The 22,167-nt window shown below is 39.2% G+C and overlaps 2 protein-coding genes across 2 annotated transcripts; one reads left to right on the top strand and one right to left on the bottom strand.

Annotated features, from left to right (window-relative positions):
* Positions 1–13,166: 13,166 nt before the first annotated feature.
* On the top strand, positions 13,167–15,286 carry LOC136977148 (uncharacterized). Its single transcript, XM_067272585.1, has 5 exons — positions 13,167–13,625; positions 13,703–13,818; positions 14,208–14,355; positions 14,437–14,728; positions 14,834–15,286. The coding sequence occupies exons 1-5, from the start codon at positions 13,280–13,282 to the stop codon at positions 15,156–15,158; spliced, it is 1,227 nt and encodes a 408-aa protein (XP_067128686.1). The 5' UTR covers positions 13,167–13,279; the 3' UTR covers positions 15,159–15,286.
* Positions 15,287–16,199: 913 nt separating this feature from the next.
* Positions 16,200–16,644, bottom strand: LOC136977155 (uncharacterized). Its single transcript, XM_067272591.1, has 2 exons — positions 16,483–16,644; positions 16,200–16,433 (listed from the first exon to the last, which is right to left on the bottom strand). The coding sequence occupies exons 1-2, from the start codon at positions 16,642–16,644 to the stop codon at positions 16,200–16,202; spliced, it is 396 nt and encodes a 131-aa protein (XP_067128692.1).
* Between the last annotated feature and the right edge of the window lie 5,523 nt (positions 16,645–22,167).

Genomic DNA, 22,167 nt, shown 5'->3' with positions numbered 1-22,167 from the left:
TTTTCATACCTCTTAACAAGTCCGTAATAGACGGAATCAGAAGTGACGATAAAGTTTGGCTGATGGAGAATCCGGTAATGGGCCGATGGCACGTAGAGCTTGTTTTTTCGTAGGCAGGGCAGTGGCACTTAAAGAACTTAGAAACTTTTTGAGAGTCCGGCGGATGGCGTAGTGCACGTCGTAAAAGCGAGACGAAGGAGCCCCTTAGGGGGGGAAGGAAGCGTCTTTTATAAGTTTTTGATGGGAAAACTTGTCACGTGATCGAAAACGAATCACTATTAGGGCCATAGGTGTTCCCGGGATATTAAATAAACGACTAGTTCGGACGCTAACTATAAACCATCGTGCAAGATGATCTACCTGCTCCGAAGGAATAACGGTTTGTTGATAGTTAGGGGACAATCGTTGCCATTCGAGGGTCAACAATTTCCCGGGTATGGAATGTTGTTGATTAAGTCGTTTATAACTGGAGTGAACAAATTCAGAAATTTCTAGGTTTTTAACTTCCAGATTTCACATATACTTTTGACTTGATTCTGAGTGCATTTCAGGTTTTGGTCATTTAACAATGCTATATTTTCAATTTACAAAATGTTTTGGTCTATTACATAATTCCAGATGCAGCAAATAAATCAATAATCGCTACTGGATAAATGCAAACAATGCTCATTTATAAGAAAAGCTTGTAACGAAAGTATGACAAATGTGGATATTATTTTTAATTGGTTAAAATTATTCATTGATTTACCTTTATTTTTTATTGTTGTTTTTCAAGTATAAAAATAGTAATTGAACATTTGATTATTTACATTTTTCAAGTTAATCTGTAAATCTGAATATTTAAAACACATTTTTCTCAGACTGTTTACTTTTATTTTTTTTGATACAATTTAATAATAATCTGGGTATACGCTAATAAATATCCATTCATTTACTTCGATTGAGAATAACTTTTCAGTAATATTAATTTTCAGTTGACTTTATGATTGAAACAATTTACACTTTCCATACAATCAATGATGTGATTGTTCATATCGAGAGATTTGTACGTACGCGAACAAATGTTATAAATAGGAACATAAAAACTTAAATATACAATTATATATTCCTTTATTACTTTCGGAACACGGTTCTTTTCTTTATTATTTACAATTGATCCCAACTTGAGTATCCTCACTGGGGAAGGGGTCGCCACTTATTCGCATACAAGCAATAATGCACACGCGCGTAACACAAAACCTATACAACCATCTTAAAACTAAACTTATAACTACCTTAAAACTAATGAAATAGGGAAACGGATTGACTTAGGAAGGATAGAAAGTATATAGAAATAGACAGAAAGTACCTGGGTTCACAATTGATCGATACACTTGGGGAAGTACCCTTCCACAATGGTAGCCTTTCCTCCTTTTCCTTATTTGGCTGTTTATCCTTGATGTTCTCTTATTCTCTCGGTGCTGTCTGGCCCTTGTGCCTATTTTTCTCTTGCCTCGACGGTCCTGCAACTTACTTTCTTTTTTTTTTTTTGAGTTTCAAACGCTGCCTTGCACTTTTGTTCCTCTCGGTCTAGCCAAAAAGTGTCTGTTCTTCTACCACTTAGTTTTCAGGGCTTCCCCTTTTCTTTTGTTCTTACTCTTCAAATTCATGGAAGTCCTAATACCTTCTTCTTTGTTTACCCCTTGGTTCTTAGAAGGGGTAATCCTCTTCCTCTGGTGATAACGGTTGATATACGACTTGTTCAGACAAAGGAACGGAAATAAGAAAGTAGAAATGTAGAAAGAATGAAGTTAGAAAACATATATATGTATTTACAACTTATGAACTAAAACAAAAAAATAAACAAGAAAACAATATGGCTGACGGCCACATTACGCCCCCCCCTTAGAATCACACTTCTGTAGTGTAGCCTACGGTAGTTGACCTTATGGCCACGTGTGTCGTACGGGTGGTGATGCTTAACGCTCTCTCCCTCTTTATGACAATTCTCGTGGTTATTGTTTTCGCACACATTTTGTTGTTCTTCGGTAGGGCTTAACTTTGGTCATTCTCTCGGCATCCTTGCCCATACGTCCCCTCGATGTGGGTTTCTGTCCGTGGTGAGGGGACCTCCCTGAGATGGTTTAGAAATCCTTTTTTACCATACCTGGGATCTGAACGCCCACCCACGTGTTTGCCGTGCGTGGTGTCTCGTATGCCGGAAAGGGGGATCCTGGTAGTTGAGGGGCAACATATTGTCCTTAACACACTGCTTTGGCCCCTGCTTCGGATTAACGGGAGGCTCAAATCAGGCTCCGTTTGAGTCAATCGGCTGGTCGCTGAATCATTCTTGATCTTGGCCTGGAGTCAACCGATCGATGCAGATCGGGTGGACACGTCAGACAAGATGTGCTCTTTTTGACTGTATTGTGAGGGTATAGCTCCTGGGAAACCGTGGTGTGACGGTCTATGGGAGTCTCCCATGTGACGGCATCTTCATGTTGTGCCCCTTGGTGGGTGGGGTCACTAGGAGCCGAATATAAATTCTTTTAACATGGATTCCAAAAACTCAAAAGAAACAACCAAAGAAAAGACCTCCAGCCAGCCTGCTTACTTAATAGTGCATGCAACTGGAGAAAAACCTCTCGCTAAGTGTTCTTCTTTTTTGATTCAAAAGCTATTTGAATCAACCATCAGGCATTTAAAAAAAATCCAAAAATTGAGGTCAGGGGATCTACTAGTAGAAACAGCCTCTTATCAACAAACAACAAAGCTTTTGACAATGACGACTCTTGGAGACATTGGAATATCTGTCACACCACACGGAAGTTTGAACTCATCACGTGGTGTGATATCTGAGTTCGACTTGATGTCTGAAAATGAATCAGACATTCAGATTGGCCTCTCGGACCAAGGTGTCACTTCTGTCTGACGCATTTCGATTTGTCGAGACGGCAAGTCGATAACCACAAAACATTTGATTCTCACATTCAACAACTCGACATTATCATCCTTCGTTGCTGCAGGATATCTGCGCTGCCCAGTTCGTCCATACGTTCCAAATCTGCTGCGTTGCTTTAAATGCCAGCGATTTGGACATTGCCAGATGTCTTGCCGAGGCAAAAGCTTATGTGCACAATGTGGAACTGAAGGTCACAACAGTACTGAATGTAAAAGTACTTCACACTGTGTGAACTGCAAAGATGCCCATCATGCCTATTTTCGGAAATGCCCTGCATGGCAAAGAGAAAAAGAGATTCAATGGGTAAAAACTGAAAAACATCTCATATCCAGAGGCGCGTCACATGGTCGCTTTTAGTGCACCTTTGCAACAAAAGACATTTGCTGCCGTGGTGAAATCTACTAAGACATGTGGGGTTCAAACAGATATTTCTGTATCCCCAAGTTTTCCAAGACCATTAGACAAACCAACTATGGATTATAGTCTATCAACGTATACCATAAAGTTACCACAATTCCAGGATCTGTCTAATACTACATACAGCCTAATTGTTGCCCATGCTAACAACAGTAACATCCATGCTAAGAAGATTCTCTCGATTTTACAAATCAATCTGCAATGTGGCAAGGCCCCTTCCTCCTTAATAATTAAAACGGCTGAAGACTGGAACTCTGACATTATCGTCGTTCAGGAACCTTATCTCTTTAAAGGTGAGCTCACGAATTATGCTGGCTGGGGGTCCTTCCCTCCCAAAGCCTCTAAGGCCAACTTTAAAACTGCCATTTTAGTGAGGAATAAGCATTTAACCATTCAATATATGTTACATTTCAGCACTTCTTACGTCACCACATGTTCCATCCATATCAATCATGGGAACACCTTTATTTCCTTAAGCTACTGCTCACCATTCATGGACATTGAACCAATGTTAGAAGACTTGGATCAGATTAGTAAGACTATTGCTGATAAACCGTGGCTCATATGGCGACACAAATGCTAAATCCTCTTTATGGCATAGCCCTATTGAAGACAGCCGAAACTTTTGTATTCTCAAGTTTATTACAGCTCTTTACCTCACCTCGTGTAACACCACCCCTCTTGCCACTTTCCATTGTTCAATTGGGGAGAGCTAGGTTAATGTTTGTTTGGTAAACATACATATGGCACCAAGTGTTACTTACTGCTCAACAATGACCGAGTCAAGCACCAGTGATCATAGGTACATTAAAATCGAACTACAGTTTGACAATGTGGATACTAACAGCACTGTCACCTACCATCATACCCACTGGCCTTTTTTTCATCAAATCATACAGGACCATTGGAACCTTATAACATCAATTACTAACATGGACGAGAATGAAATCGAGGACTGTATCCAGAATCTATCCAACCTTCTCCTAAACAGCTATCAACTGGCTAGCAAAAAGAGTAATAAAAGCAGGACCAATGCCCCATGGTGGGATGGAGAACTTACAAGGCACCGTAATAAAGTCCATAGGCTCCATAAACGCTAAAGCAAAGTGATGAGCAAATCGCTATCACCCAAAAGGCCGAGTACATTACCAGTTTCAACGAGTACAAGTCTCTAATTAATAAAAAGAGGCATCATACCTGGAGACAATTCTGTAGCCGATTCAACAAGCCTTGGGGTGACCCATATTATATTGCCTTTAAGAAAAAAGATAAAGCTGATATTCCTTCAGCTGTAAAGATGAATTAGGGTTCTTTATACCAACACCCTGGAAAACACTCTGAAGGAATTGTTCGAGTACCCCTTTTCTTTTGACGATCCTAACGAAGCTTCCGATGAACAAAATGAGACTTGTCACAATGTCACTCACTCAATTAACCAAGATGATGATCACCTCTTCACCTACAGTGAGGTCAACCACGCCATCAGGCTTATTAACAACAAAATGGCACCTGGCATTGATGATATTACTGGAAAAATGGTCAAGGAGGCATTATATGCCATCCCTACATTTGTCACCCTTTACAACCGTTGCCTGACCCTTGGATACTTTTCTCAATACTGGAAATGTGCATCAGTGAAATTTATCAGGAAGCGCCAGAATGAGACCCCCCAGTTTGCAAAGGATTATAGGCCAATCAGCTTGCTCTCAATTATGGGCAAGATTTTTGATAGGCTGGTCATTACCAGGATTCTCACCTTTTTAAGAAAGAAAAATGCCCTCAGCCCCCATCAGCATGGGTTCACTCCCAGGAATTCTACCAGCACAGCCCTCACAAAGATTACAGAATACATCAACCAGGCTAAAGCTGAAGGAAAACATACTTTATTAGTTTCAATTGACTTCCTGGGACCTTCGACAATTTCTGGTGGCCAGCTATCTTGTACCAACTTCAGGTTCACCACTGTCCTCGTAATTTATACTATCTGATCAGGAGCTTTATTAGTTTCAGGAAAGCCGGCCTGTTTGTAAATAACATCAGTCATATCCACCATGTCACCAAGGGCTATCCACAGGGTTCGATCTCGGGGCCTGGCCTCTGCACCATTGTCCATAGTAATCTACTTTCCTCAATTAATAATGTAAATGATGGCAACCACCTTATACAAGGATATGCTGACAACACAGTTATCCTTGTGTCTGACAAGAACAGTGGCAAGCTACCTGTTCTTAGCAACAACTTACTGGCCAAAATTTCAAACTGGAGTGCCAAAATCAAGCTCCCTATCAACTACCTCAAATGCAGCTACATTATATTTTCCAAAAACACCCCACTTCAGAGAAGTCCACGCATCGAGATTGACAGTGTTAAAATTACAAGTGTCAAGGAATTTATCTACCTTGGTGTTAAACTCGAGCAACAGCTGCAATGGTATCTAATGCTCTTCTCAATTGCCAAAAACACTTGGGGTATAGGATATAAAGCAGCAAAATACATCTACTTAGGAGCAATTGAACCCATTCTACTCTATGCGGCTCCTATTTGGGCTGAAGCCACCTGGAAGATTCACATCCACAGGAAGTTTTCCAAGGCCCAAAGGATTGCAGCCCTTAAAATCTGCAGAGCGTATTGGATGGCCCCGACCTCTGTCCTGCTGGTCATCGCTGGTTTGCTTCCTGTTCACATCAATATGATCTCTACAATCTGGAAAATTAATAATACTTTCGTGAATGACCACTCCTCCAATAACACCAGGAAAAATAATATAATCTCGGCAATTCCCAGTCATTTGAAGGAAGACATTCTTTTGTTTGGGATTGAGCTTAAGGACACCAACTCTAATATGACTCTTGACTACCTTGCCATCAATAGTGATATCTTTTTCAACGACAATACCAGTGACATCTCTATCTACACTGATGGTGTTCACAGACAACAACAAGATGGGAGCAGCTTTTGTGCTCTACAACCATCGGAGATGGTTTAGAAACTCTTCTTTACCATCGCTGGGATCTGAACGCCCACCCACGTGTTTGCCGTGCGTGGTGACCCGTATGCCGGAAAGGGGGATCCTGGTAGTTGAGGGGCAACATACCGTCCCCAACACACTACTTTGGCCCCTGCTTCGGATAAACGGGAGGCTCAAATCAGGCTCCGTTTGAGTCAATCGGCTGGTCGTTGAGTCATTGTTGACCTCGGCTTGGAGTCAACCGATCGATGCAGACCGGGCAGACACGTCAGACAAGATGTGCTCTTCTTGACTGCATTGTGAGGGTATAGCTCCTGGGAAACCCTGGTGTGACGGTCTATGGGAGTCTCCCATGTGACGGCATCCCCTTGTTGGACTCCATGGTGGGTGGGGTCACTAGGAGCTGAATATTAATTCTTAAATATGGATCCTAAAAACAACAAACAAGCGACAAAGAACCAGACCTCCAGCCAACCCGCTTACTTAATAGTACATGCAACTGGAGAAAAACCCCTTGCTAAGTGTTCTCCTTTTTTGATTCAAAAGCTATTTGAATCAACCATCGGGCATTTAAAAAAAACGCAAAAATTGAGGTCAGGGGATCTACTAGTAGAAACAGCCTCTCCTCAACAAACAGTAAAGCTTTTGTCAATGAAGACTCTTGGAGACATGGCAATTTCGGTCACACCACACGTAAGTTTGAACTCATCTCGAGGTGTGATATCTGAGTTTGACTTAATGTCTGAAGACGAATCAGACATTCAGATCGGCCTCTCAGACCAAGGTGTCACTTCCGTTCGACGCATTTCGATACGCCGAGACGGCAAGTTGATACCCACAAAACATTTAATCCTCACGTTTAACAACCCTGCATTGCCATCCTTTGTTACAGCCGGGTATCTGCGCTGTGCAGTTCGTCCGTATATTCCAAATCCGCTGCGTTGCTTTAAATGCCAGCGATTTGGACATTCTCAGACGTCTTGCCGAGGCAAAAGCTTATGTGCACAGTGTGGAACTGAAGGTCACGACAGTACTGAATGTAAAAGTACTCCACACTGTGTGAACTGCAAAGATGCCCATCCTTCCTACTCCCGGAAATGCCCTGCATGGCAAAGAGAAAAAGAAATTCAACGGATAAAAACTGAGAAAAACATATCATATCCAGAGGCTCGTCGCATGGTCACTCCAAGTGCACCTATGCAACAAAAGACATTTGCTGCCGTGTTGAAATCTACTACGACACGTGGGGTTCAAACAGATATTTCTGTATTCCCAAGCGAATCTTTTACCCGCCATGCAAGATGCTTATTGATCCCTTCTACACAATCAGAAGAAAAGGAGATCACAAAGACTAAAACCTCTGTAAGTAAATCAGGGGTAACAACCAGAAATGTGGGTTCTAAAAAAGCCAGTAAGAACCCACTTAACAAACAAAGACTGAAAGCAGCCCTCTCTAAAGTTTCAAAAAAATCAGAAGCTCAATCTGTGAGTGAGTTTTCTGACATATCTGACGAAGAGCCTAATACGGAGGTTACGAAACCAAAGTCACCTCCAAAAGAGAGACCCCCTGTTAAATTAAAGAGGGATACCCTCGCAAAGAATGCTACCTCAAACACATAATGGATTATAAAATAATCCAATGGAACTGTCGTGGTTTCCGCAACAACTTCTCTGACGTTAAACACCTGACATACTCTACCTCATCTCTCTGCGTGGCACTCCAGGAAACACATCTAAAACCTGGAGAAAGAATTTCTTTAAAAGGATTTGATCTTTACCGTAAGGATGATGATAGCCACACCCGCGCTAGTGGAGGTGTGGCTGTACTGGTTTCAAACCGCATCCCTTCCTTACCAGTACAAATAAGAACAGAACTGCAAGCTGTGGCAGTCAGAATTTCAATTGGAGTAACTGTCACAGTTTGTTCCATATACTTGCCACCAGATGTCAGAGTCAATGAAAATGAATTGGATGACTTGGTTGAACAACTGCCGACTCCGTTTATTCTACTTGGTGATTTCAATGGCCACAATCCAATGTGGGGCAGTCCCGACATTAACCGTCGAGGCAGGGCCATTGAGAGATTTATTGGCAACCACCAACTGTATTTATTTAATACTGGAGAAGTGACATACTTCCACGCCCCAACAAGAACATTTACTGCCATTGATTTGACATTAGCTAGTCCAAATCTGTTTTCAGCGTTTACATGGGAGGTTGGATCTAATCCACTTTCCAGTGACCACTTTCCAATATTTTTAAAATATAGAGGCAGAGGAAGCTGTGAAACAGCCCGTCCACCACGCTGGAAATTTGAAACGGCAGATTGGCCTGCATTTTCTTCTTTGGCTAATATCACTGAGGAAATGGTCAATACTGCCGATATCAATGATGCAGTCGAAGTTGTCACTTCCAGTATTATTCAGGCAGCCGAAAAAACAATGGGGAAAACGTCAACCAGATATCCAAAACATCCGAAACCATGGTGGGATCAAAATTGCGAGGCAGCATTTAAAAAGCAAAAGAAAGCATGGGGGATTTTCAGAAGATACCCCACTGCTAACAATTTGGTTGCTTTTAAGAAAGCAAAGGCTAATGCCAGAAAAATAAGAAGGCAAAGCCAAAGGGACTCTTGGAGGAAGTATGTTTCTAGCATAACATCTTCCACCAGCTCAAAAGCAGTCTGGGATAAAATCCATAAAATTAATGGAAAATATGCTTCTCACTCTCTGTCCATGCTGGAAAGTAATGGCACAATAATCAGTGACATAAAAGGTATTGCTGATTTGTTGGGTGAAACATTTTCGTCTTCATCCAGCAATATTATGTATACAAGGGATTTCCAGGCTTATAAAGTCCAAAGTGAAAAACAATATCTAAACTTCCACTCCCCATCTGATGAGGAATATAATGTGCCATTCAGCAGAATAGAACTATGTACTGCAATCTCTCGCTCGGGGAATACTGCTGTAGGGCCGGATAAAATCCATTACAGCATGATTAAAAATCTGTCAGGCAATTCCCTTAGTAACCTTCTGAATCTGTTTAACAGAATATGGACAGAATGTATTTTCCCTGACTCTTGGAGGCTATCAATTATTATTCCCATTCCCAAGCCAGGTAAAGACTGCAAGAATCCCTCTAATTATAGACCAATTTCTCTGACTAGTTGTCTCTGCAAACTTTTCGAGAGAATGGTCAACAGACGTTTGATGTTCCTCCTAGAGGAAAAGAACTACTTTTCACCACATCAGAGTGGATTTCGTAGGAACAGAAGTACCACAGACAATTTAGTAAACCTTGAAACATCTATACGCGAAGCGTTTATTAGACGACAGCACTTAGTGTCTGTGTTTTTCGATATAGAGAAGGCCTACGATCGCTGTTGGCGATACGGGATACTCCGTGATCTGCACAAATTCGGATTGCGGGGTAATTTGCCAATTTTTATAAAAAACTTCCTACAGAATCGAAGATTCCAAGTCAGGATGGGCAACACTTTGTCTAGGCCTTTCACACAAGAAGAGGGTGTCCCTCAAGGTTCTATTTTGAGTGTAACTCTGTTCCTAATAAAAATTAACAGTATAACTAACTGTCTTCCTCCCAGTGTGAAACACTCTCTGTATGTGGATGACTTTCAGATTTCCTGTCAGTCTAGTAACATGGGTTTTATTGAGAGACAACTGCAAACCTCCTTAAATCGAATAGACAATTGGTCCAAGACCAATGGTTTCAGTTTTAACGTAGAGAAGACCTCGTGCATCCACTTTTGCCGAAGGCGTGGTTTGCACCTGGACCCTGAAATTCACCTAAATGGGGTTAAAATCCCAATGGTCAACGAAGCAAAATTTTTGGGTGTCGTGTTTGACCATAAATTGACGTTCTTACCACACTTGCGCAATTTGAAGAGTAGATGTTTAAAAGCTTTAAACCTGTTAAAGGTATTGTGCTGCTCATCCTGGGGAGCAGACAAATGTTCTATGCTCAGGATTTATAGGGCCCTTGTTCGCTCTAAGCTGGACTATGGGTGCGTTGTGTATGGCTCTACACGTGAATCTACTCTTCGGATGCTGGATCCAATCCACCATCAAGCATTGCGTTTGTGCACTGGTGCATTTCGAACTTCTCCTGTACAAAGTTTGTATGTGGATGCTCATGAGCCTCCACTATCTCTTAGGAGAGAACAGTTGTCTCTTTTTTATTACATTAAACAGAGATCTCAAAATAAACTTTTAGCTGATTGTTCAGATAGTCAGCTGAGGAGATTATTTGCAGCTCGCCCAAGTAGTGTCCCTACATTTGACATAAGAATGGAGAATGTAAGCAGCACGATTGACCTGGACACAAGCAACATTTCGCAGGTCGAGGTCGATAATATATCACCTTGGTCAATTCCTGTGATAAACGTTGATTTAAGCTTAAAGCAGTTTCTAAAAGAAACCACCCCAGACTACGTTTATAGACAGCACTTCGCAGAAATTCAACATCGTGACAGGAATTTAATTCCTATATACACCGATGGATCTAAATCGGATGACTATGTTGGCTTAGCCTTTGTTTGCCAGGATGAAATCGTGGCAGAACAAATAGCACCGAATTCTTCCATTTTTACTGCGGAGTTGCAGGCTATTTATTTAGCCCTAAAGTATATAAATAGGAAAGGTCATCGTTGCTGCGTGATTTACACTGACTCAGTTAGTGCACTTCAGGCTTTGATCTCGTATGAACCTAGTTTTCACTCCATAGTGATTAAAATTCGTAAGCTGATTTGCCATCTTTTTGCGAGGAATTTCTCTATAAAATTTTGTTGGGTCCCAGGCCATGTAGGTATAAGAGGGAATGAAGAAGCTGACGCAGCTGCAAAGTCAGCAAGTCCTTCTCAGCATACAATGCATATTGAAGGAGGTGACTTGAAGCTAGTTGTTAAAAAACGACTAGAGGAGAGATGGCAAAATGTGTGGAACGCACAAGTCCACAATAAACTACACGAGATCAAACCTGTGATAGAAAATTGGACACAGAAGAAACCTTATGACAGGAGATCTGAGGTCATTCTTACTCGTTTGAGAATTGGACATACTCGACTGACTCATCAATACCTTTTGAAGGGTGATGACCAGCCTGTATGTCAGTATTGCAACTGTACTGTAAGTGTTAAGCACATACTGAGCAATTGCATCGCCTCTGAACGGATTCGTAGGCAGCATTTTGGAAATGCAAGTTTTAAAGAGATTTTGGGCCAGAGGCCAAATGTTGATAAATTATTGAACTTTCTAAAAGTTACAAATATTTATAAAGAAATTTAATTATTTATTTATTTATATCCATATACATGTTGTTGTTATACACAGTTTAACTGTTGTATATTTTTGTTATTGGTTTTTTTGTTTTTTGTTTTGTTCATTTTTATTGTTATTTATGTACATATATATACCGTATGTTGTGGCGCAGCTTGGCCTATGTGGCCCTTGTGCCAATAAACTTTCAACGACAATACCAGTGACATCTCTATCTACACTGATGGTTTCAAAGACAACAACAAGATGGGAGCAGCTTTTGTGCTCTACAACCATCGGAATGGTGACACCCACAGATCTATTTACAAGCTTGGACCTCACTGCTCCATCCCCCAGGCGGAGATTTTCGTCATTACCAAGGTAACAGACTGTTTTTGCTGACTGGTTTCCTTTCAATAATACTATTACTGTTTACTTGGACAGTATCATTAAACATAAACTTACAGCAGCACAAAGGAGAGCTTTTCTTCACATTACCAGAGCCTACAGAACTACATCTAACATCTCCCTGCAGGTCCTAGCCAAAAAGGCTCCCATTGACAAACTCATCACTATGTACTCCAAGGTCTGGCACTTAAAATGGGGCTGCAGTATCATCACCACCAATTCTTCACTCACCCGTGAGGATCTCAAAAAGGACGTTCCCTTCGCCCAGTCTAGGCACCCAGCTACTCCAACATATTTCCAGTTTAACATTTCTGATAAATCTGACTTAGACATATACACTGATGGTTCTAAAACTGATAACAAAATGGGCTGCGGCTTTGTGGTTTTTTGTGATGGCACTGAGATTGCCTCAAAACAATACAGTCTTGCTGAGCACTGCACAGTCTACCAGGCTGAGCTGCTCCCCATCAAGTTGGCTGCCCTTTGGTCCAGCGAGCAGTATCACAATCAGAAGATTTGCGTTATTACCGACAGTGCCTCAGCGATCACACTTTTGAAGACTATAAACTTTCATCCTATTGCCAATGATATTTCAGACATCATCAGTAGCTCCTCTTGCTACTACTACATTAATTGGACCAGGGCCCACCAAGGAGAATATGGCAACCAGAGAGCTGATGCTCTCGCTAAGGAAGCATCAGGCAACAACAACCTTCCCATTACTTACAATAAAATTAGCACTAATACCATCAAGGCAATTCTCTGGAAGGACCTTATCTCAGACTGGCAACAGGACTGGAACCAACAACTCCAGCATTATTACTCATGATTTCATCCCTAATCTTGAGTAGTTCTTTAAATACAAGTGGTATACTCTCACAGAGAGTATACCACTTGTACTTAAACTTGGACTACACAGATGTTTACTGGTCATGGCAGGTTCTTTGCCTACATGGACCATATCAAAAATACTCAGCCCTTTGTGCCCTATCTGCAACATCACCGACGGCAGCAGGCACTACATCCTCAAGCCCTGGTCACACTTTGCGACTTCCAGCCGCGCAGGCGATCGCAACCGCAACAAGCGCGAGTCGCGCGCGTCTTCTCGTGGTCACACATTGTTCGTTGACGTTGCAACTCGGAACACGTGACCCTATAATAAACCAATAAAATTACAGTAGCTTGTTTTTGTCTATTTTCGTGAATTTACCGACATTTTACTTTCTACTTCAGAGTATTTACGGAATTTTAGCCACTTTTATTATTAAAATGGCAAGCAGTTCCTTTTCTGAAATGAATAAGAGAAAAAAGGCGATAATTTTGTTACAGCTGGCAAGAATACACGAAGAAAAAAATAAGAAAAAACGCTCATGCTGGGTTAAAACTTGGCGAAATGAAAATAAACGGGCTGAACAATCGTGCTTCCACCAGCTGATGAACGAATTAAGGCTTTCGGATGCCGAAGGTTATAGGGGATATATCCGTATGGATACAAATACTTTCCAAAGTATTTTAAGGAGGATAACCCCCGTAATAGCTAAAGAAGATACACATCTTCGAGGTTCTATTTCACCCGGAGAACGTCTTTCGTTGACACTTCGTTATTTAGCTACCGGTAAGAATATAATATATTTTGTATTTAATTTATATTTTATGCAATCTTACGATTAAAATGGTTCATATATAATTTAGGAGAAACGTTTCGTAGTTTGGCATACCAATTTAGAGTGGCCCATAATACAATATCAGTCATTATCCCAGAAGTTTTGGATGCCATTTATCAATCTTATAAAAGTGAATATTTGAGGGTAAGTGTTGTTCAGAAGAAAGCTTGAATGATTTAATTCATTTTTAATCGATATATTTTTTTCTTTTATGTAAGCATTTATTTTATTCAATTGTATATTATTAAATGTAATCAAATAAATCTAACAATAACTTTCATAAATTCAGATTTGATTTATATCAAATATAGCATTTAACTTTTGTATTAATTCAGTTTTAATACATTTAATGTTACTATCAAGATATGTTTGACAAATATACAACACAAGGTATATCTCAATAATGTTAATTTGAAAAAAAATTGTGCAGAAAAAATTTATTTCAAATGCTCTTAAAGAAATTCATATTATTTTGATTTTTAACTTTATTATTATATTGGCTACATCAATTTAAAATTGTTTATTTTTCTAAGGTACCATCTACAGTATGTGAATGGGAAGATATTGCTAGGGAATTTGATGAAATGTGGCAATTTCCTCATTGCCTTGGTGCAATAGATGGAAAACATGTACAAATCATATGTCCTAAGCAATCTGGATCTGCTTATTATAATTACAAAGGTAGTATTTTTGTTATTAGTCAATTATTTAAGGTTGTACTCAGTTATTCTGTTTGCTAAAACTCTATTTTTTCCAAATAAGGATTTTATAGTGTGGTTATGATGGCAATAGTGCGAGCAGATCTTTCATTTACATATGTGGATGCAGGCACTAATGGGAGACAAAGTGATTCTTCGATTTGGAATGCATCAAATCTGAAGAAAGCCATTGATGATGGAAAGTTAAACTTTCCACCAGATAGTCCTCTTCAAAGTGGAGGACAGCCAATTCCATATGTATTTGTTACAGATGAAGGAATTGGTATGTCTTCACGAGTAATGAGGCCTTACCCAATGAAACAGTTGACAGCTGAGAAATCCATCTTTAATTATAGGTAAAAGAGCTATTTAATATTAATTATTTAAGACAGTTTATTATTATTATTAGTGTATAACTAATGAAAACTGTTTAATTTAATTCAAATTGAAATTATTGTTAGATTATCAAGAGCAAGGAGAGTTGTCGAAAATGCATTTGGCATCCTCACTTCTGTTTGGCGAGTCTTCTCTACAGTGATTTTATTATCCCCGGATAAGGCTGCAAAAATCATCCTAACATGTTGTGTTCTTCACAACATGTTACGGGAAAGAAAAATAAAATCTTATCTCACAGTTGCTACCAGTGACAACTTTGGAGAGCAACATCAACAGTTTACACCCTTGGAAAGCAGTCGTAATTTAAATCCATCAACAACAGTGGCAAAAGCAATCCGTGATGAATTCAAAACATATTTTAATACTGTAGGCCAAGTAGAATGGCAATGAGATGAAATTTGTTTATAAAATTATTAATAATAAATGTGAAATGTAAAAATATTTAAAAAGTTTGGAATTATTATGATTATGTCATTATAAATGATACACTATTTTGAGTTAAGAAATACAACTTTGATACAATAAGTGAAAGATATTTATTAATTAATTATTATTCATAATATTTTTTTCTTCTTCTACAATAAGTGAAAATATCTTCATCTGCAAATCTAAGGCATTTTTCTGAGGAAGTGTTCTTAGTTTGGCAGCTATAAGATTGCCAAATTCATCAAACACATCCTTCTTTGGTTCATTACAGAGAGCCTGAAAAAATATTTAATAGACAATCTTAAATGAAAAGGCAGATCAGGTTTTCAGTCATATTATTTAATAATAATCTTTGTATTTGTGTAATATTTATAGTATCAGTTACTAAAGTGAACACTTACTCAATATTTGAGTTGTTTAGTTGTTCACTCTGAGCTGTAAACTATAAATAAATAAATTATACATTTTTAAATAACTTACATTCATTGCACATTTGTAAAAATTTTCTTTCTCCTTTCCTGCCATCTTTTTTTTCTTCTTAGGTGGCTGTGCATCAAATGTACATGGGACAATGAAATACTTTCATTTAACATTTCATTATCATCATGCACATCTGCTATATTTGCTTCTTCTGCCTCATCAGATATGCAGTCAGGCAGCCGGATGGCTGAGCGGTCAAGGTTAGCAGCCTGCCGCCCTGGGGAACCCGGGATCGAATACCGTACGGGTCGAAAAAATCCCCAGGAATTTTTCGGGGGTGGTCTCGTCTTGGATATGTCGGTCCCCATCCCTCACCACCTCGCCGCCCCATTGTGGGCCTGGCCAAAATTCATAATGGGCTTGCTATAAGAGGCCCTCTTAGTGCCCACTGGGCGGAAAGAGTTAAAAAAAAAAAAAAAAAACAGATATGCAGCCAGAAGTGGATTGTGTTTGATTTAACTATAAATATAAATAGGCTATATTTAATTAATTTTTACCTACTTTAATATATAAAATATATATAACTTATATAATTACATCGTATGACGACAGCGGTGATATCGTTTTCTTGTATGAATTCAAAAGAAAACTCAAAGACGACCAATGTTCCCACGTTGGTTTATATACCTCGTGTTCACCACATCCACTTTGCCTGCTGTCATCTACTTTTTTTTTAATTCTCAGAAACGACGTTCGAAGATGGTGGAATTTTTTACTTAGTACTTTAGCTATATTTAAATCAATATTGTCGTTACCAAACTAAAAACAATCAACATTCTATATCCAGAAATCTAAAAATGGTACTTACGATCAATGCCGAGACTTTCACTAATCTCACACCATGCTGCGCTTTTTTATCTTTTCTTTGATAAAATGAAGAATTAAAGTCCCACAGGCATTCGTGAGACTGGATGAGTTCGATTAACCTGGATTCTATACACATGTCATCCATATTCTTGTTATCTGCCATGATGAACTATTTTCAATGTTGCCACCGCATGATGTGGCTCAAAGGCGTTTGTTGATTGGATGCGCGTTTGCAACCGTCGCCAGTAGAACAAACTTTTTTGTTTCTAGTTGTGGTTGCAGCCGCGCCGGTTTTCGAGGGGGGATTACTAGTTAACGGGAACAGTCATCGCGGTTGCAGTTGCCGCGCGGCTGGAAATCGCATAGTGTGACCACGGCTTCAGCTGTCCAATGCTGGAGCGTGAAAGACTTAATCTCAGATTCCTCTGTGAGGCTCACAACTACATTTGGCCTCCCCCAAATCTCAACTGTCTGCTTAAGCATGAGGACACTTATCATGCTCTCTTCAATTTTTTTCACTGCACACCTCAGGAATATGGTCCTAGAATTCTCCTAGTTTCATTGCTGGATTTCCTCATGTCATCGTATGTTTCATGTTTGTACTATATGTGCATGCATTGCTTGCTCTTTGCTGCACTTGCTTTGTATATATTCTCCTGTCTCTTTCATTTTTGTTATTGTTACTACCATTTTATTTTATTTTTTACTACTTCTGTACATACGCATTTTCCTTTGTATTTATTTTTCATGTATGTTTTATGTATTTTGTGTATTTACGCATTTATTTACTTTGTGAGAAGGTTAACGAGCGGTATGAAAACAATGAAACAAAATTGAAAGAAACAAAACACAATGAGTTTTATTTTCTTCGCTCGTAAATAAACAGGATACAGGGGATACCAACAAACACCTTTTCCACCGACAATACTCGAGAGCAAAAATACCGAAACTGGTACAATAAATATTCTCGACAATATCTCTTTAAACATAAACCTTAATTCTAGTGTACATAAAAAAAAACTCCCGACAATATTACTTAAATTATAAAGTTAAAAATATTATACAAAGAGATAAAAGGAAGAGAATATCAAGAACGGACAGGAAAGAGGGTACCCACGACTAGATGACGATGACAAAACTACCGGCCGAAATATCACGGTGAAACGGGGGTCGGCGAACACTTTTACTTTCTCTTTCACTCTCTAGAACAGCTCAAATCGTCCTCGTCCCTATCTTTCTGGCACTCGGCGCACTCGGGAAACACCACTATCGCTCCTTCCAACTCGAGTTCTCGCTCCAGAATGACCCACGTCTTCCTCTCTCACCCCTCAGGGCTACACTCCCTCTTTTGTTTTAGGGGTGAGTCATCGAAATAACAAAGAAAGGGTGGGAGCGGTAGGTACATTCCAGGAAGAATGGACAATTAGGTTGGGAAGAAAAGAACAAAGAAAATATAAAATATGAAAACGATATAATTACATATAAAAATATACAATTTATGCATGGCGTGTAGCCACATACACCCCTTACAAAAACGATTAATTACCGTAATGCAATTTACGGTAATCGACCTTCCTCTTCCGAAGAAAGTATGGGTGAGTAGGGGCGGATGAGTTGGCGGTTTCCTCTCCACATTGTTGGTTCCCGTTCGGTCCCGCACTTCCTTGGTCGGCCGTTTCATTACGGTCCCAGTCAGGAGCATGCGGAGCGCGGTCCAAAAAAGTCATGGGGATGTCGTCTTCTTCTAGCTCATCTCCGTCATGATCGGGCACTTGTTGATTACGTTGATTTGATCCTTTCGTCCTTTTGATCATAATGGGAGAAAAACATGGTTTTAATCTGTCGATATGTACAGAAATTTTATTGCGGGGAGTGTTCCCTTCTATCTCGACAGTGACAGGTCCAAGTATCCGGGTGACTCTGAATGGCCCTGTATATTTTGGGGAGAACTTCCCATATTTTCTTCCAACACCTTTTCTCAGTAACCATACTCTCTGCCCCACGATCCATGCAGTATAATTTTGGCCATGATTGATACGTTCCCGATTACGGGAGTTTTTAAACCTACTGTACTCAAAAGCACTATCGTGTATTACATTTAATCTCTCTACCCATTTATCTCTATAACTAGCATCATGACCGACTATGGTATCATCATTAGGGAAAGACCACGGGAGACGGGGATCATACCCGTAGAGAAGAAAGGACGGGGCTTTGTTAATCGAGACATGAGTGGTGTTGTTATAAGCGAATATGGCGGGTTTAACGAACGTGTCCCAATCACGATTGTTGCCACTCGATATGCGTGCTATTACGTACATATAGATTTATTAAACCTTTCGCAAACTGAGTTTGAGCACGGACGATACGCCGTCGTCATATTATGCTTGACGTGCAACAACTTACAAACATCTTGGAAAAGTTTAGACGTGAAATTGCTACCCCTATCCGAAATAATAATTTCGGGGCAGCCGTAACGGCAAACAACCTTATCAAAAATCGCATCAGTAACAGACTCCGCTGACTGATCATTAATGGGAATCAACTCGGCATACCTCGTAAATATGTCTATAACTGTGAACAAATACCTGTTTCCTCTTGGGGTCACCCGAAGGGGGCCAACTATGTCGATGGCAACTTTTTGAAAAGGGTAATCGGCAGCTTCCGTCTCCTGGAAGGGAGCCCGGCGTTGGTGCAGATTAAACCTTTGGCAAGTGACGCAATTCCGGATGTAACGGCTAACAGCCGTGCGTAAGTTCTTGATATGGTAATGACGATCGATCAACTTGCATGTTCTCTCAGTACCAAAGTGGCCCGCAACACTAGAGTTATGGAACGCTTTTATCACATGGTTGATCATATCAGCCCCCACACAGGGGTGTCGCCATTGGCGAAGACCGTACTGGTCTGGTTTGACGTGCACTAGAACATTGCCCTCTAACTGATATTCAGGTAGTATTTCACCTGGGGAGTTACAAGAATCGAGATTGTGCTTTTCGAGGTGTTTCTTTAACTTATTAAAGAACTTGTCACTATTCTGCGAATCTACTACTCTCTTTAAAAAATTACGTGCTTTGGTGTTCATATTACAATCCTGGGTAGACTTACAACTGGCTAAGTGGACATCGGGGCGCGATTAATTAAAAAATTAAACGAAAATAGCCGAAAATTAAACCCCGTAGCCAATCGGCTACGGGGTTTAATTTTTTTTTTTTATGGCAGACACTGTAATTATAATCAGATAATTCTACCGACTAACGCATTAATCTCTTGTTGTGATTCTGCATGGTCTTTATATAGGTCAGGGGCTTATGATCAGAGAAAATCCTTACTTCATAACCTAATATGATGGGCTTAAAATGACGGAGGGCTAATATTATCGATAGGCGTTCCTTCTCAACAGTCGAGTAATTAAGTTCAGCACCATGGAACTTTTTGCTGAAGAAACCTATCGGGGAAAAACAGTTTTTATCATCAACATGCCCCAAGACTGCGCCAGCACATTTGTCCGAAGCATCAGTATACATACAGAACGGCTTAGAAAAATCGGGGTGCAATTCTGGTTTGTTTATTACATTTATTATCGCTAAATCGGTCCCCACTGTTTACAGAGCTATAAGTAACTAACCGGTGTACACAATGTCTTTCAAGGACATTAGCTGAGACAGAAACAATTACAGGTAACCCCCGTATAACACAGGAGTTATGTTCCAAAAAATTGCTGTTATACGAAACAAAGAACTAGTGCGAAAAGGGGGGTTAGGTTCCAAAAATTAAAAACATGCTGTTAAATTCTTTTTTTAAATCGGATTTATTATTCACAAGTCGAAAGGCTCGATGCAGGCATCGGGGCATACAAAATTACAAATAGAAATAATAATATACTGAATATTATACTGTAAAAATATAAAATAATTTATATTGTTAATTTAAATAATATTAGGGGGTGCCACTAGTTGCCATTTTTGACATACAGTGATAGAATCCGATTTTTCAGCTTTATATAGTAGATTTTTTTCATGGTTAAAATACTTATTTATTATTTAAGTAAATATTTTACCAGAGGATTATTTATTTTATGATGATCTCAGCATGAGCATCATCAACTGGTAACAGTTTTCATTACATTTCATGTCATACGAGGATTTCACCTAATTCCCGAACCATGTTAGAGTGAACTCGTGCTATAAAATCACTGTGTTATACGGGGGATGTTTTTAATTCTCGAACCATGTTAGAGTGAATTTGTGCTATAGAAGTGTTGTGTTATATGGGGGTTACCTGTATTCTATTGTGGCGTGCGCTAAGCGATGCGTAACACGCGTGTCAAAGTTCTCTTTATGTAATAATATTGAAAACATTGTTTTTTGAGACTATATCAAATATTTTGAAATTGTACTATTTACAATTATTTTCTGTATGTAAAAATTTAAGTTCAAAAAATAATTAAATAAAAAATGAAAGAGTTTTTTTTATTCATTCATTTAAAATTAAAAAAGTAAACAAATAAGAAAAGATTATTTTTTTTCTTATTTGTTTGGTATTTTTAAAAATTTTTTTAAAATACCTTTTTTATTTGCCGAGATTTTATAATGCAAAGGCATCTGTTTACATTCAAAGAAAACAAATGCACGTGTTTTCGCCCAGAGTCGAAAGTTTATAATCACTTTCTGACTCAGCAAGGAGTTGTTAGATTTGGGTAACTGGGTCAGGTTCAGTTCATTAACGAGTTTTAAACGTATTTCTGCTTCGAGAAGTGAATATAGACACTATATACATATTTTTTAAACGAATATTACAATATTCAAATATAATTAGCGATGAATTAATTTTTTCCAGCGAATAGGCAACATCCAGAAGTAATGAGTAAATTTTTCAATTGGAAGCTTTTGATAAGAAATATTCTGGTCTAAGTAAATTCGAATAATTTCAAAACTAGTAAATTACAGCTATAAAATGAAGAAAACAGCTATTTTTTAATGCCATTATTTACATTACGTCTCAAATTACTTTAATGCAAGGGGAATGGATGAGTCATCTAGGGTGGAAGTTAACACTAATTTTCTTCCAGATAATGTATACTATACAGGGCCGGATTTACATAAGGGCATTTGGGGCCGGTGCCCAGAGCCTCCACAAAATAGGGGCCCCCACCAAAGTATGTTTAAACATAATTTTTTTTCTATTACTGTGACAGCCTAGTGGGGCCTATCAAGTGGAGAAAACCAAACCCGGGAAAAAAGCTATGAAACATATCGGAAAATTTCGGGAAAAAATGTTACATGGGTATCTTTCAATTAATTTCCAGAACGGAACCTGATAGGGAAACCTTAGGGGCAAAAGAACTTAAGTTCCGATGCAAACCGGAAGTCGCGTTAAATTAAAAGCTTCCCCTGGAAGGTGTTAGAAATATGACTGTCAAAACTGTATTGTTACAAAATATAATTAAAGGAAAAGTGTGATGTGCAGGGGCAAGCCACTACTATTTTGAGGTGGAGAGGATATATTTTAAATTAAAAATTGTAGCCCAAATAATTGCTTGTTTTTAAGAAAACCATTTGGTAAATAATATATTATGATAGACTCACGTTAGCATCGCTACCCGTGAAATCGCCTTTAAGTATTGACGTTAACCAACAGTTGGCCAATAGTCAATTTTGTATACACCATATCAATTGTTAAATTT

This window comes from Centruroides vittatus, unplaced genomic scaffold, assembly GCF_030686945.1.
Source record: "Centruroides vittatus isolate TY-2023 unplaced genomic scaffold, ASM3068694v2 contig_449, whole genome shotgun sequence".
Classification (NCBI taxonomy): Eukaryota; Metazoa; Arthropoda; class Arachnida; order Scorpiones; family Buthidae; genus Centruroides; species Centruroides vittatus.
This window is presented reverse-complemented; position numbering and strand designations above follow the sequence as displayed.